Source organism: Vulpes vulpes, chromosome 3, assembly GCF_048418805.1.
Source record: "Vulpes vulpes isolate BD-2025 chromosome 3, VulVul3, whole genome shotgun sequence".
Classification (NCBI taxonomy): domain Eukaryota; kingdom Metazoa; phylum Chordata; class Mammalia; order Carnivora; family Canidae; genus Vulpes; species Vulpes vulpes.
The window spans coordinates 5,913,572-5,929,322 of NC_132782.1; the positions used below are offsets into that span (position 1 = coordinate 5,913,572).

A 15,751-nucleotide genomic window follows, 5' to 3' on the forward strand; every position below is an offset into this window, starting at 1 on the left:
ACTGCCAATCTTCCACTAATCTTACCTATTTTCAAGTCATCGACCAGACTTTCTTTGGTGAGATTAAACAGTTCTCTTCCATCAATGTTATTAATTTTGAAAATATCAACAAGGTCATTTAAACCTTGTGCACAAAGCCACATCGAGACATCATCCTCTGACCAATCTTCAATAAACTGCTTCACTTGATCGTCTGTGCTCCTTGCTTTAAAAACAAACCAAAAAACAGAAAGGCAGATAAAATAACAATGAAGAAAAGTACTTCCTTTATAAATATTATCACTCAGAATTCAAAAGTAAATGAAATTTCCTTAAATCTGTGTTTTGCCACTTTAACATCCTTTTAAGAAATTTCAAAAAATCAAGTAATGCTATGTATAACTACAGTATTATTTGATATGTTAAATACTACTCTTTTGGAACTTTTTCTTTCCACTCTAGAAAACCAAATTTTGTATTATATAAAACTCATATTGGGGGGCCTGGATGGCTCAGTCAGTTAAGCAGTTAATTCTTGATCTTCACTCAGGTCTCAACCTCAGGGTCATGAATTCAAGCCCTGAACTGGGCTCCATGCTGGGCGTGGAGCCTACTTTAAATAAAACAAAAAAACCCCAAAAACCTCATATCAGCAAAAGTACTCTATTTGCTCTACCACCTGCATATCACCACCACTATTTGGCTAATTCTGACAGTGATAAAAATAAAACTCCTAAATTATGTGTCAACACTGATGAGGCCAAAACTAAAATGAATCAATAAAACTATGATTTCTATTTTGTTCTCAGGCTACATTTATCTGAAAGAATAGTCTGCAGTACAAATAAACAGCTTACAAAACTATGGGAGGTATGATATCCATGAACATGCACCCTAAAGCATTTACCAGCAGTTTTAACATAGACCAACTACTTTAAACACTGGCTTCTCTAAAATTATTTTTAAATCCTATTAAATTTGGATGCATATTTTATATTCAGAAAAAGCAAGCTGAGTAATTTTTCAAAAAATTATGGAATTTAAAATTTTAATACTGAATGGGTTGAACTGGCTTAAATATGATGCCCTTACTAACCTTGGCAAGGTGTTTCCAGATCAAATTGCCAGATGTTCACTGTTTTGTCCATTGAACCAGTAGCAAGTAAGAGGATATTGGGTGCAAAGGCACAACTTGTGACATACCTAGTTAATAAAAACAACTATTATGTATCTTCAAACTACTTTCTTAATTATATTAATGCAAAATGAGGTTAGGTTCAGACCTGGTATGCTGAGTCAATGTGTGAAGTATAGTCTCAGTATTCTGAAAAACAATAAAAACAGTTTTATATTTACTCAAGTAGGAAATAAAGTTACTAATAAGGACTCATTTAACATAAATGGTTTAAATGCTGTGTTTTAGTATTATTATTAGTCACTAATGTAAGTTGAAACTTATTTCACTTTCTCAATAATTAGCACTGTTGTTTGCTGACCATTTTCCTAGAAATTTTTAGTATAAAAGACCCTTGGCTTTTGCCAATTTATTTGAATTTACTAATAGTAACCTAAACATCTGTTACATGAAATGATTTGTATTTTTGCTATGGCATTTGACTTCTATCCATTGCAAGACCAGTAAGTAGAAATTAGTCACTTAGATTTTCAATATACTTAGTTGGCCATCTAGTATCTAGACACATTTATTTTATTAATTTTTGAAAGTGAAGTATAGATAATATACAGTATTATTATAGTTTCAGCTATACAATTGGTTGTATATAACTGAGACTTACATACATAATTTATGGAGAAAATTTAACATTATAGCTATTCTTGTAAAATCTCATGAAAATTTCTTGAGAAACTTTCAGGATCCACTTTACTCAGTTTGAGTATTCTTTCCTAGCCCCTGCCAGAGTACTCAGTGGTTTGAACTCTCATGTGGAGAACTGTTTTAGATTCCTTGTTTGACCCTCTAAACTTTGATGATTTACATCTCTGTTTCATTTGCTGGCAAAGCTGCTGCAGCCTGAACTCATCATTATAAGGCTCCATTCAACATTCTCCATTCTCTCTTGGAGAATAGTTTCATTAACTTCATCTTCGCTCTATGTAAAATGTTCATTTTTCTTCATAGTTATGCAGCTCTGCTATTTATATGGATCTACCCAAGACTCCCATTTTTCCCAAGTCCATTAAAACCTTCTCTTCCTTATACTTTAAACCCAGCCCAAATGCTACCATTGGTAGGTGACTTTCAGCTAAACCCTTCCCCAACCCTGGGGTAAACATTCATCCTTCGCTGTTATAGAAACTATGGAAACTTGGTACTTGGTAGTTTAAGAGTAATTAATTTGAAGTGATTTTTTTTTTTTGGATATTTGTCCTCGTTGTATTTTCTTTGATCAGACCTGTCCATCTTAGACATCTGTCCATCTTAAAATCACTACTGAAATATTTAAGGGCTTGTCCCAGGACCTGTACCTTAACCTGCATAACTATCTTAGCATTTCTGAAAATGTATACCCTTAGGCACTCTAACAAGAAAAAGTGTATTTTTTTTCATCTTGCCTAACTAACTTGAAGCTCAGTAGCCTAATAGAATTTACACAAATCACATACAGAAGGTTTTGAAATACTTACAGTATCATATACTATGACAGACTTATCCACAGATCTTTAAAACAAAAAGGAAATTATGAGTGAGTAGTTCTATAAAAACAAAGTACAGCATTTATTAATTAGTATTAAGTCATTTAAATAACTTTTTGGATATACAAACATTTACTTATTTAAAAAATATCTTATTTATTTGAGTGAGAGACGGCAGAGGGAACAGCAGACTGCCTGCTGAACAGGGAGCCCAGTTTCAGGTGGGGCTCAATCCCAGGACCCTGAGATCATGACCTGAGCCAAAGGCAGATGCTTAACTGACTAAGCCACCCAGGAGCCCCTGATATGCAAACATTTAGAATGCAGCCTTTTTGTTCCCATGTATGAACTTTTATTCAAAAAATCAAATGTTATATATGAAATTTATCAGAAAATTATAAACTTTAGTAAGCAATGGCATATTCTATTTATACTACCTAGCCATAAACAGAAAGCATTTAAGATGTATAAATAAGACACAATCTTATATCCAGTTAATAACTCAAAGGGAAAAAATAGTCCAAGGGAATGCTATTACAGTTGACCCTTGAACAATGCAGGGATTAGGAGCATTAAGCTCCACCCCATGCAGTTGAAAATCCATCTATAACTTTTGACTCCCCCCAAAAACTTAATACTACTAAGGTTCCTGTTAACTGGAAGCCTTACCAATAACAAGAAGTTAACACAAATTTTTGAATATTATATGTATTCTATAATGTATACTTGTAATAAAGCTAGAGAAAATCTGAAAATCCTAAGAGAAAATACTGTATTATACATATATATATAAAAAAATCTACATATAAGTAAGCCCATGCAGCTCAAACCTATGTTGTTCAAGGGTCAAAAGTACTGTTTCCTTGGTTTTTGTTTCAGATAGTATTGTTCTTTATCAATGATATGGCCATGCCTTAATCACTAATCTCTACACACACACACACACACACACACACACACACACACACACACACACCTCTTGACTGGGACTCATTTTTGAAAATTACGATTCTTAACTTAATATGAACTCTACGTGATTACTTTTAATGGTATAAAACTTAAAAAAGAGCCACCTGGGATTAGTCTAGTGGTGAAAAAGATCATCAGAGAAAAATGCAATACTATGACAAAGTACATAATTAACAACAGATAAATATTTCTTTCTTTATAATATTTTCCCTCTTTAAAAATAATCTTTATGCCACCATGATACATGTTGTGAGAAAACACAATACAAGTGTTACTACCATGTGTACAACTTTAATATTTGTACTTATTAAAAAGTAGCTAAGGGGCACCTGAATGGCTCAGTGGTTGAGCATCTGCCTTTGGCTCACGTCATGATCCTGTGGGATCAAGTTCCACATCCAGCTCCACACAGCAAGCCTGCTTCTCCCTCTGCCTGTCTTTGCCTCTCTCTGTGTCTCTCATGAACAATTTTTTTTTCTTTTAAAAGGTAGCTGATAAGAGTCCAACCACAGAAGTCATAGCTTCTGAAGGACTTAAAATTCCTTGTTTAGTAGGTTATCCAGTGTAGATGATGGATTTTGACTGCAGAATTTTTCCAAAACAGTAATTACACTTTAAATGTTCAAATTTGAGCAACCCCGATGGCCCAGCAGTTTGGCACTGCCTTTAGCCAGGGGTATGGTCCTAGAGACCCGGGATCGAGTCCCGCGTCGGGCTCCCTGCATGGAGCCTGCTTCTCCCTCTGCCTGTGTCTCTGCCTCTCTCTCTCTCTCTCTGTGTCTGTTATGAATAAATAAATAAAATCTTAAAAAAATAAAAATACATGTTCAAATGTAAAATAAAATACAAGAAAATGGGAAGCATATGAATGCATTCTGAATGTTAAAAAATAGTTATAGTATTAAATGCTAAATTCCAGCCAAAAAACATTGAGAAATAATATTAGCAGCTAATGTTGTTTGACTATGTATATGCTTAACATAATTAATTTGTGGATACTCTTATTTAGTCCTAAATTCCTCAAGGTACAAGGTATGATTACTAGAATATATAAAATTTTTAGGGAAAACTATTACTTCTGAGCATCGTAAAAAAGCAAATTAGAAGGAGATTCCACCTTCTGAGACTATAACTAGTGCAATTAAAATGAACTCATCCTGGGGCACTTGGATCAGTCAGTCAAGTATCCACTTGGTTTTGGCTCAAGTCATAATCTGATGGGTCATGGAATCTAGCCCAACATCAGACTCTGCACTCAGTGTACAGAGTCTGCTTGAAAGACTCTCTCCCTCTGCCCATCCCCCTGCTCTCACTCACACTCTCTCTCTCAAATAAATCTTTAAAAAAAAAAATCACAAAAACAAAAACCTAACTTGTTCTAATAATATACCACTTGAAGATCATTAGTAATTTTTTATGTGCGTTGTATACTGGGAAGACAGAAATTAGGACAACAAGAGTCCACTACGGGAACAGCAAGCAATATGGCCCAAAATATAAATTAGAACAAAAAAACAAAGCACCCAAGAAATTTAAACTATCCTGTAGGCAACAGATTGCCAGCCACGAAGGCAAAGGAATAGGTTCCCTATCTACTGAGGTATAAACATAATTTGAGAAACAAAAGACCAAGGAGGAGCTCTTAAGAGTCTAAGGATTCCAAGCAAGAATGGCAATTATAAACAGAGACCTGTAAACTTTGGGAGATTAAAAAAGACTGTCAACTCACTTCCTGTAGCCTCTAATTTGGTCATAGGATTCAAAGAAAGACATAATGGGATTTGATAACTGATTAGATTTGGGAGAAGGAAATCAGAATTAGGGAAAAAAATAATAGTTTTCAATATTTGAGACTTGAAATAAAATACTTTGAAACTACTCGAATAATATAAAACCTCAAAATATTCCCTAAATTGAACCTGAACCAACACCACACAAGAAGTCCAACTGTTTGGTGCCCCTGATTATACATTTCCTGCTTTATGTAAATCTTACCCCCAACTCTTCAGTATCCACATTCCAGCACAATCTGCCTTTCACTCTAACCCCTTATAAAGGAGGCATTAGTATTCAAGCCTTTTGATACTCCATTTCTTCAGTTTTGTGGCACTCTAAAACCTCAACTCTGCTCATTCAAGACTATAAGACACGTATGTCAATTATATCTGGCTAGTGGGTGAGAGCAGAAACATGTATAGTTATGTGGTTGGTATAGAAGAGCATATAATCATAGACTCATGGGAGATCCGTGACATTCTAGTGATACTGTACAGCCACTCATATCAGAAATCACCTAGAGCATTTTAATCTAAACTAGCTTTATACAATGCCAAAAAGCTCATCAAATGAAATCACCAACATTTCTTTAGGTCAAGTGTGTTCCTCAGGTTTAAAGATTTATTTTGCAGTCAAATGTTTTTATTTTAAATGCATTTATCTATGTTTCTTCTCATTCGTAAAGTATTTGCAGTCTCTTACAAGATGTAGCAAAAACAAGGGAAAAATTACAGTGAGAAAACTGGAGAGGAAGAGACTACAACGATGAGTAGGCAAGAGAAATGAAGGTTAAGTTATAGTGTTCAAGAGCTGCCTGGGTAGCTTAGTTGGTTGAGCGCTGAACTCCTGACTTCGGCTCAGATCATGGTCTCATGGGTCGTTGGATGGAGCCCCATGTTGGGCTCTGCACTAAGTGCAGAGTCTGCTTCTCCTTTTCCTTCTGTCCCTCCCCCTCCCCCCCCCCACTACTTGCTTGTTCTCTCTCAAATAAATAAATAAAATCTTTAAAAAAATTTAGTGTCCAAAATATACATCATAAAATCCAGTCTACCCTGCTACAGGAGGGCTGCAAGTTTGGTTCTGAGCTTCTTCAACAGCAATTCAAAAAAGAAAACATGATCTGTTAACACAATTTAAGATAAAAACACACACCCAAAGTTTGGAAAAGAGACTTTAATTCCTCAGACTGAGACCTGAAAGAACTATTTCCCCCAAGGTCTTTATAGAGAGGATGCTATGATACAACGTCCTCAACAACTCTTCCTGAACAAACATGGTAAAATTTCAAACAGCTGTTTTATAATGCCTCTTAGGTAGGTCAATGTCTAAAACTCAGAAAAAGCAGAAACCAGAAAATATCCAGTGTTTCAGATTACATAAAAATATTTAATCATGTATTGAACAACTATCATGCCCCCCAAATAAGCAATAAATGCTTTGCTTGCATTTTCTCATTTAAGCTTCGTAACAATCTTATGAGAAATATGTTATTATTTTCCCCATTTTGTAATTCAGAGAACTGAAGCTGAGATAAGGTATGGAATTAGAACTTGCTCAAGGTCACACAGCCAGTAAGTGATGAAAACTATGTGAACTTAAAACCCAAGTTTTTGGATTTTATAGTTCCTAGAACATCATCCCCCATAAATGTATTAAAATTGATTCATAATGGGGACATACCCTGTCCATTTTAACCTAAAAACGTATGAAGCAGATGGCATAGTTATTCAAATTTCACTAAAGCTTTCACAAGTCATCCAGTTTCAAGCAATGCAATATCTAATAACCCTCTGTGATAAACTGCATCATGTACTTTTAGGCTATTAAATGAATTGACCTGTTCTATAGGATTACAAACAATGTTATAAAGAGATGGGGGAGGGGGGTGGCGGGGGCAGGGAGATGATTTGAGTTTTGGAAAAGTGACCTTAAGCCTTCTTATGCCAGTCATCACTGATCAAGAGAAGGTTGCTTGTAAAGCCACTCCAAATTCATGAAAATTCTACCCTCCACAAATACAAAACAGATAAAAACAAACTTCTTATTGGAACGAGAGGGGACACTTCCCATCGTTTCTGGAATAAGGTTCCTGGCCTCCCTTCTCTCTCTCCTACTTAACAGAAAAAGAGTGACAGATGACTGGAAAGTTTAGGGAAAGATGCTAGGTCACATGGCCCAGCCCCTTCTGGATTTTCTCTTTTATCTGATCTGTCCCCACAGGGTACTAAGTCTGCAGTGGGCCAATGGTGCCCAAGAACAGGTGGGCAAGTCAGATGCAGATCTACAGTCATGTTATCTAATCTGTTTGTTTTGTATTTCTCTCTCACTGGTTTTTGACTCAAGAAGAAGAGGATGTTATTTACTGAACTCCTAAAACTCTAACAATGATCAGCATTTTAAAACTAGTTTTCGGGGATCCCTGGGTGGCTCAGCGGTTTGGCGCCTGCCTTTGGCCCAGGGCGCGATCCTGGAGACCCGGGATCGAATCCCACGTCGGGCTCCCGGTGCATGGAGCCTGCTTCTCCCTCTGCCTGTGTCTCTGCCTCTCTCTCTCTCTCTCTGTGTGACTATCATAAATTAAAAAATTTAAAAAAATAAATAAATAAATAAAAAACATTAAAAAAAAAAAAAACTAGTTTTCAAAGAATCCTAACAACTAGAACTGAGAATTTATGGAAAGAGGCAGGCCTATTTGAATTTTGAAGACTGATCTTTCCTGCCTGAATAGAAGCTAAAATATATAATGTTCGTTTTATCTGGTTGATCAAGTGAAGTAGGGTGGAACAAAAGACAAATTCTGCCAAGGGTCTAGAGGAAAATTATTAGAGGGGAGGTGTAGAGAAAGATGAGTGAAGAAGTTCCTACATATTTTGCTCCATCATGTGTGATGCCATCACAGCTCTGAGAGCTAACGGAACATGTGAAGCAGATAGGAGAACCCGCGTATCTTTTGCTAGTCCAGATACTGAAGAGATTTTTAAAAAGAAAACAATTCATTCTTCTATTTTATTTTTCTTAACAAAAAATGTTATGTTAATATACAATGAGTTTTTTTAATGAACTAAAAATATTTTAGAATTTTGTTTTATTTTCAGTAAATAGCGATATATGTAACCCATACAAGCAAAAGCTCCTTAAGCTCCTCCTCAATAATTTGTAAGAATGTCAAAGAATGCTAAGGCCAAAACATATGAGAACTACTGACCTAAATCATGGTTCAATTTCTTTACTTCACCTTTAGTACTCATCTCCTATAGCTAGGCAATGCATATTAGAATTGCCTTAAAAGTTTCAATCATTTTCCTAAATCTATACAAAGTTATAACAACATCCTAATATCATCTCTACAATCTATTTTTCCAGCCTCAATTCCTTTTACTGCTTTTTATATGCACCATTTTAATCCACTCAAGAATTTCCTGCCTTTTGGAATTCCCTGTTTCCCAATCCTCCCATATCTGCATAAATTCCATGATGCCTTTGACATGGTCACCCTATATCTATGCCCTATACAACCTCATTAGCATACTAGACCTATAATCCCATTCTGTCCTCAGTTCATTTTTTTCTGTGTAGCCACCTGTATTCAGATATCTTACTCATTTTCCCCCACTGTCTCTTTAGAATATGTATCTATTTCATCTAACCAATAAATTTTAGTCACAAAGGGAATATATCACTGACCAATGAACTAGTTCTTTATCTACTCATGAAGTATGGTTGAAACATATATCCCAATTCCCCTAAAAAACTAAACGTTTATATTTCACCATCTTACATTTCCAACTCACTAACTTGCCCATATATTTATCCAAATGAATTAAGAATATTCAGAAAAAATATCTGAATGTGACCTAGAGCGATACCATATGCCAAAAAATATTTAATAATGTAAAATACATTTATCCACAATGACTAGAAAGGGTACATCTTAGTTAACATAAAATATTAATTAAGATTGACATATATACAAGCTAATGAGGAATTATAATGCTATAAAATAGCATTTTTAAAACAAATAGCTTTTAAACACACAAGTTATACTGAGTATCACTTAATACTTCTTTTATGATTCAGAAGGCAAAGGCGTATCAGATCATACAATGTTATTAAGTTATCAACATGACCATCAGGATAGAGAATTAAAATATCTTGAAGAGCACACTGTCTTATACTTCCTTTTATGTGCCGTATCACAACTGGCAGAGACCTGCGCACATGAGATAGTCATAAATACTTGCTGAATTTCATTTCATCATTTTGTCGATTAACCTCTCAAGAGTTAAATGCACAATACATCCCCCAAAACAAAAGAAGATAATCCAAATTTGTTTAAACTATCACTGACTTCAATTCTAGGTGAAAAGAGAATTACTATACATGCTTTTTGATGATGCACTATTTTCTTTTGGGATAGAAGGGTCACATCTAAAATAAAGGCAACATATCTAATTTTTTGGTTTATTATTTGGCAAGGATTAGAACATATGGGAAAAGAACTATCAGGCTTAAGTCCAAAGTATTTTAAGTAAATGTCAACAGCCCAAATATCTTGGATGGAGCGAAAGCTGCCATGAATGTGGATTTCAATGTTTGATGCCAGACAGGCAAGAGTGAGAAAATCCAAGAGCAGCAAGGAGAAAATATACCAAAGTATATAAATAGAATATAAAGTAACTGACTCATGCTGTGTACCAAACTAATTGATTTATAGAACAAAGTTTTGAAAAACAAAGCCAAGATTAAAAATTTTAACAGAGAACTAGAAATCATAAAAAGTGATATAGTGGACCTGAAAAAATAGCCAAATACAAATTCCAGAACCAAAAAAACAAAATAATCCAAATTAAGGATTCATCAATGGACCAGTTTAATATAACATATCTGATAAAGCTAAGAAGAGCAACAGCAAAAGGAAAACTATTTGGAATAAAGCACAAGAACAGGACAATTAAAAAATACAGAAGAGAAAATAAGAGATATAAAGTTTATAATATAAAGGTCTATTTTGGGGATCCCTGGGTGGCGCAGCGGTTTGGCGCCTGCCTTTGGCCCAGGGCGCGATCCTGGAGACCCGGGATCGAATCCCACGTCGGGCTCCCGGTGCATGGAGCCTGCCTCTCCCTCTGCCTGTGTCTCTGCCTCTCTCTCTATCTCTCTGTGACTATCATAAATAAAATAAAAAAAAAGAAAAAGAAAAAAGAAAAAGAAAAAAAAATAAAGGCCTATTTTGCATCTAATTGGAGTTCCAGATTTAGAGCAGAGAAAGGACAGAGGCAATATTGGAAGAGATAATGAATAAGAATTTCCCCTTAACTGGTGAATTATCATTCCACATATTTAACAAGCTCAGTGGATCCCAAAGCAAACTAAATAAAAAGAAATCCAAATCTCAATACAAAGTAAGTATAAAAAAATCACAAAGAGAAAGTTCTGTAAGTAGCCAGTGAAAAAAATACAAGTTAGTTAGAATCAGGCTTCTCTATAGTGATATACACAAAAATAGTTAAGTCTTGACCAAATTATGTTTATTCCAACAAAGCAAGGTTGGTTTAACATTTGAGAAATCAATATAATTTATCACCCTAATAGAATAAAAGAGAAAAATCATATGATTATTTCAAAAGAATCAGGTAAAATCATAGCACTTCTTCATAATAAAAAAACAAAACCTCTTACAAACTAGAAGGAACAGAAGAGCTAAAAAAAGTTTATCTCTCCAAACCTACAGTGATCACACTTAATAATGAAAGCTTTCCTTTGCAAAAAGGAATCAGAGGTTGGCTGTTATCCCTAATTCCATTACCTTTGTACTGACAGCTAGTTTAATAAGGCACAGGATGATGTTAAAGGTACAATGATTAGAAAGGAAGAAACAAAAATGATTATCATGTGATATGATTTCGTACATAAAAATGCATAAATTCTTACAGATCTTAATTTTGTCTTTCTGTATATACTTCTCTATGTTACCCATGACTTTTATAATAGCAACAAAAAAATTAATTTCCTAGAAATAAATCTAATAAAAGAGGAGGAGGACTTCTACAGAGAAGACAATTATTGAGAGAAATCAAAACAAAAATAAATGAGAAATATGCCATATTCCTGGATTAAAAGACTCAACATCATAAATGTGCCAATTATCCCCCAAATTATCAGACTCAATATAACCCCGATCAAAATCCAATGGGTCTATGTATGTACAGGGGATAGCTGGAAGCAATCTGACAAGCTAACTCCAAAATTTATATGGAAGTATCAAAATCCAGGAATAGCTTAGAAAGAGAATGGTTTTAGAGCAAGGATAAAGAGAAAAATAGAATGAAATAGGCTGAGAAACAGATCCACACATATATAGTCAGTGATTTCTGATAAGACAGAACATGGAGAAAAAAATGATCTTTTCATGTATATTACTGGGACAACTGGATATCCACATGGAAAGAAATAAAATTGGACTCCTGTACATGATACACACAAATCAAATTTGAGAAAGAAAAAACAATGAAGGTTTTAGAAGATAACATGAGAAAATATTCTCATGACTCAGAACATAAAGAAACTGATTACACTAAAATTAAGCTGTGAAGGGCAGCCCGGATGGCTCAGCGGTTTAGCGCCGCCTTCAGCCCAGGGTGTGACCCTGGAGACCTGGAAGCAATGGGCTCCCTGCATGGAGCCTGCTTCTCTCTCTGCCTGCTTTTCACTCTGCCTGTGTCTCTGCTTCTTTCTCTCTCCATGTCTCTCATGAATGAATAAAGAGAATTAAAAAAAAAAAAAAAAGACCATATTAAAATTAAGCTGTGAAAAGACAAATCCACAGAAGGGAAAAGATATTTACAACACATATAACCAATAAGTGGCTCATATATTGAAATATAGACACAATATATATAATCTCAACAATAGATCAATAAGAAAAAGATAATCCAGAAGGAAAATGAGCAAGAGACATGAACAGGTACTTCATTAAAGGAGAAATACCTGTGGCCAAAAACTTCTGAAAAGATTCTAATCTCATTGTTTTAGGGAAACGCAAATTTAAAAAGCAGTAAGGTAACACTTTACATCCATAAGAAGGGCTATAATTAAAAAGACCAAAAATATCAGTATCAAGTATAAGCTAGGATGTGAAATAACACAGCTCTAGGGATGTTTGGCTACTTGGAAAACAATCTGATGTTACCTGCCAAAGTTGAAAATACAGTTATTCTGTGGCTCATAAATTCTATTCCTATGTATTTTTCCTACAAAGATGCATGAACATGTACACTAGAAAACACAGATGGATTTACAAAATTATTGTATTGCTCCCAAAATGAAAATAATCCATATATTCATCAACATTAAAATGATTAATAGTATACACACTCAATGGAATATTGCATAGCAATGAAAATCAATAAGCCGAAAATAATCCATATATTCATCAACATTAAAATGATTAATAGTATACACACTCAATGGAATATTGCATAGCAATGAAAATCAATAAGCCATGGTTACATGCATTAACATGAATGAATGCCACAAACATCATGTTGACCAAGGGCAGCCAGACACAAAATAATACACAATGTATGATTTGTTTTAAATCAGTTAAAAAGAAAAAAGCGATACAGTATATGACCAGAAGTGTTGTCGCCCTAAAGGGGCATCTGGAAGGTGAAGCCCTGTGGAGCAGAACCAGTGATACTGTATTTCTTGACCTGAGTAGTGGTTACATAGGTTTGCATCAATTTATCAAACTATTCTCTTATGTTTTATGTACTTTTCTGTATATCTGTTCTATTTCATATCAAAATGGTTTAAGGAAATTAAACTAAATAGCTTACCCCGAGACTAGCATCTGCCCATTATGAGAAAAAGCACAAGCCAGAACAGGAGCACAGTGCCCACTCAGTGTACTTTTATATTTTAATTCAAAACCTGCAAATAACAAGGCAAGAAAAATTAGCAAGCTGACTGTGCTTAGAATTTATTTTTAAGTCAAAACTATTTCACTCATTTATTTTAATAATCTTTAAGTGACTAAAGAATACAAAAATGAAAAAAATCTTCACACAAGTCAGGTATTGGAATGCAGTGTGATGAAGTGGTTTCAAAAATTCAGTAATGGGTAAAGAAAAATGGTGCACTCAGCAGAGATGGGGGATTATAATGATCAAGTACTTTTAAAATAAAAAATTTTAAACTCTATAAAATACATAAAAATATAAAATTTTAAACTAATCTAAAATTTTAAGCCATTAAGACAACCTTGGCATCTCATTTTTTAAAATATAAAATATATTTTAGGGCGCCTGGCTGGCTCAGTCAGTGGAGCATGTGACTCTTAATCTCAGGGTCATAAGTTTAAGCTCCACAATGGGCATGAAGCCTATTTAAAAAGAAAGTTTTAAAAATATTTTATTATTTATATATATATATATATTACGTATATTTTTATATACACACAGATATATACACACTCATATACCAATTACCTAAATGCTTTAAAAGAATCAAATTGCCCAAATACCTCAACAAAGATCGATTTTTAAAATGTGATATCAAGACAATATTTTCTTCCATAAATAAAAAATAATCAATAATAATTTATACATCTTATAATTCCAATTATATCTTATAATACTCCTACAAAGTATGGTAACACTAAAATCCATTTTACGCTTTTGGTAATTACTGAAAATATAAGAACTATTTTTTTTTTATAAGAACTATTTTAAAGGTAAACTGATGGAATTCAATGTATCTTAGTCACAAACTAAGAATCACTATAAAAATTACTATTAAGAAGCTCATCTGAGGAGATAAGGAAATAAATAAAATGGATTCATTTTCTCAGACCTAATAAAAACTTTTTTGAAGTGTTAATGGCTCTTAAGATAACAGCATTTAATTAAACAAAAAGGGCATTAGAGCAGGTAAAAGTTTCAACAAATAGAAAAAAAAAAACCATGTATTTTTTGTCTCAGAGAGGAGATGTGGTCACTGAAGGCACTACGGAATATACAGATTAGGAACTGGCACAATCAATCAAACACAGCAAAAATGTTAAGTCGTAAATCAAATGAAAACCAATAAAACTTGCAATATCATCACAGGTTATACTCTCAAGTATAAGATCTGTAAGTCTGTCTATTTCTCCCTAACAAATAAGCAATTAAAATAATCAGATGAGAGTGATGTGAAACACTTTATAAAAAAGGCTTTAGCTGCATGTTTATAAACTGTTAAGTAGGTTTTTCAAAGAGTCAGTATAAAAACACATTTTCCAGACAATGCATGGAACGCTTTACTTTTGAAAAATTATTAAAGACATATTTAGAACATCCCATATATGACTATATTCATGGGTTCTCACAAGAATTTTACTTTGGCAGGAGCAAAAAGAGAGGACAGACCAGTGAATGCTGATCCTCACCAGTATTGTCACTGAACATACTAAAAGAATGACTAAATATAACCTAGTAGGCAATAAACTAACTGAATTTCCACAAAAAGAAACTCTTATTTCCTGATAATGTGCCCTTCTCTAGACACTGGTATAATGACAAAGATTTTCTCTTTTATCAAACTCTAGCCAGACTCTTCTCAGCCCTCTTCTGAACTAAGGCCCTGACCGGGGCCTATAAAGACTTACACTAACATAGTTTCTGACAGCCCACGGCTGCATGCCTAGGATGACCCTGGGCCCCTTAAAGGACCAGCCTGGGAAAACACAAGGCTGCCAAGAGAACTTTTGTTCTGTTCGTTCCAGCCAACATCTGAAGATAGGACCCCTGTCTCCCACCTGTAGGAGGGCAGGAGCCTAATCTCCCTACTAAGTGCCAGTTAGCAAACCCAGATGAGCTTCACATGGCCCCCATCCTTTCTGTTCTTTGTATGTTTTCACTTCCCTGACTCTACAAAGTCCCACATACCTCTCTCCTTATTCCCTCATTCTCCCTTCAAATTGCCCAGTCACCTCTGTATAAACTGATGTTGAGTATGGTTCATGTTGGACTCTTCTATTGCAATAGTATATTACTGGTTAAAAATCTATCCTTATCATTTTAGTGTCCAGCTTTGTTTAATCTTTGACAACAATTATAAAAAACAAAATGCGGTTTATAATTTAACTGAAGCTTATTAGGTAACAAATTATATGTTTAGGCATCTGAAGATGGCCAACTGACCATATATAATTTCAGAATTCCCATTAAAATGATAGTGAAAGAATTAATAAAAATATAAAAGCAAAAAATATATATATAAAAGCACAACAATGAAGAGAATGGAAAGAGAGGCATCAGCAATCCAGAAACTAAAGCCAATTTTGAAAAGGCAGAAAGCAAATTAACTGATGAGGTGCTACAGGGAAGTA

The 15,751-nt window shown here is 34.3% G+C and overlaps 1 protein-coding gene across 17 annotated transcripts in view; it reads right to left on the reverse strand.

The window, feature by feature from the left end:
* WDSUB1 (WD repeat, sterile alpha motif and U-box domain containing 1) overlaps window positions 1–15,751 on the reverse strand; it is a 49,302-nt gene that overhangs the window by 25,079 nt on the left and 8,472 nt on the right. For 9 of the 17 annotated variants that reach the window (XR_012000292.1, XR_012000293.1, XM_072751624.1 and 6 more), the window contains 5 exons: window positions 13,218–13,311; window positions 2,626–2,659; window positions 1,263–1,303; window positions 1,076–1,182; window positions 26–205 (listed from right to left, as the gene is read on the reverse strand). Coding sequence is in view for 14 of the 17 variants with exons in the window: in XM_072751624.1 (XP_072607725.1) it covers window positions 26–205; window positions 1,076–1,182; window positions 1,263–1,303; window positions 2,626–2,659; window positions 13,218–13,311 (456 nt within the window). In the remaining 3 variants the exon portion in view is untranslated. The remainder of the gene's footprint in view (window positions 1–25; window positions 206–1,075; window positions 1,183–1,262; window positions 1,304–2,625; window positions 2,660–13,217; window positions 13,312–15,751) is intronic. The other 8 variants (XR_012000291.1, XM_072751630.1, XM_072751623.1 and 5 more) reach the window with 1 other exon arrangement.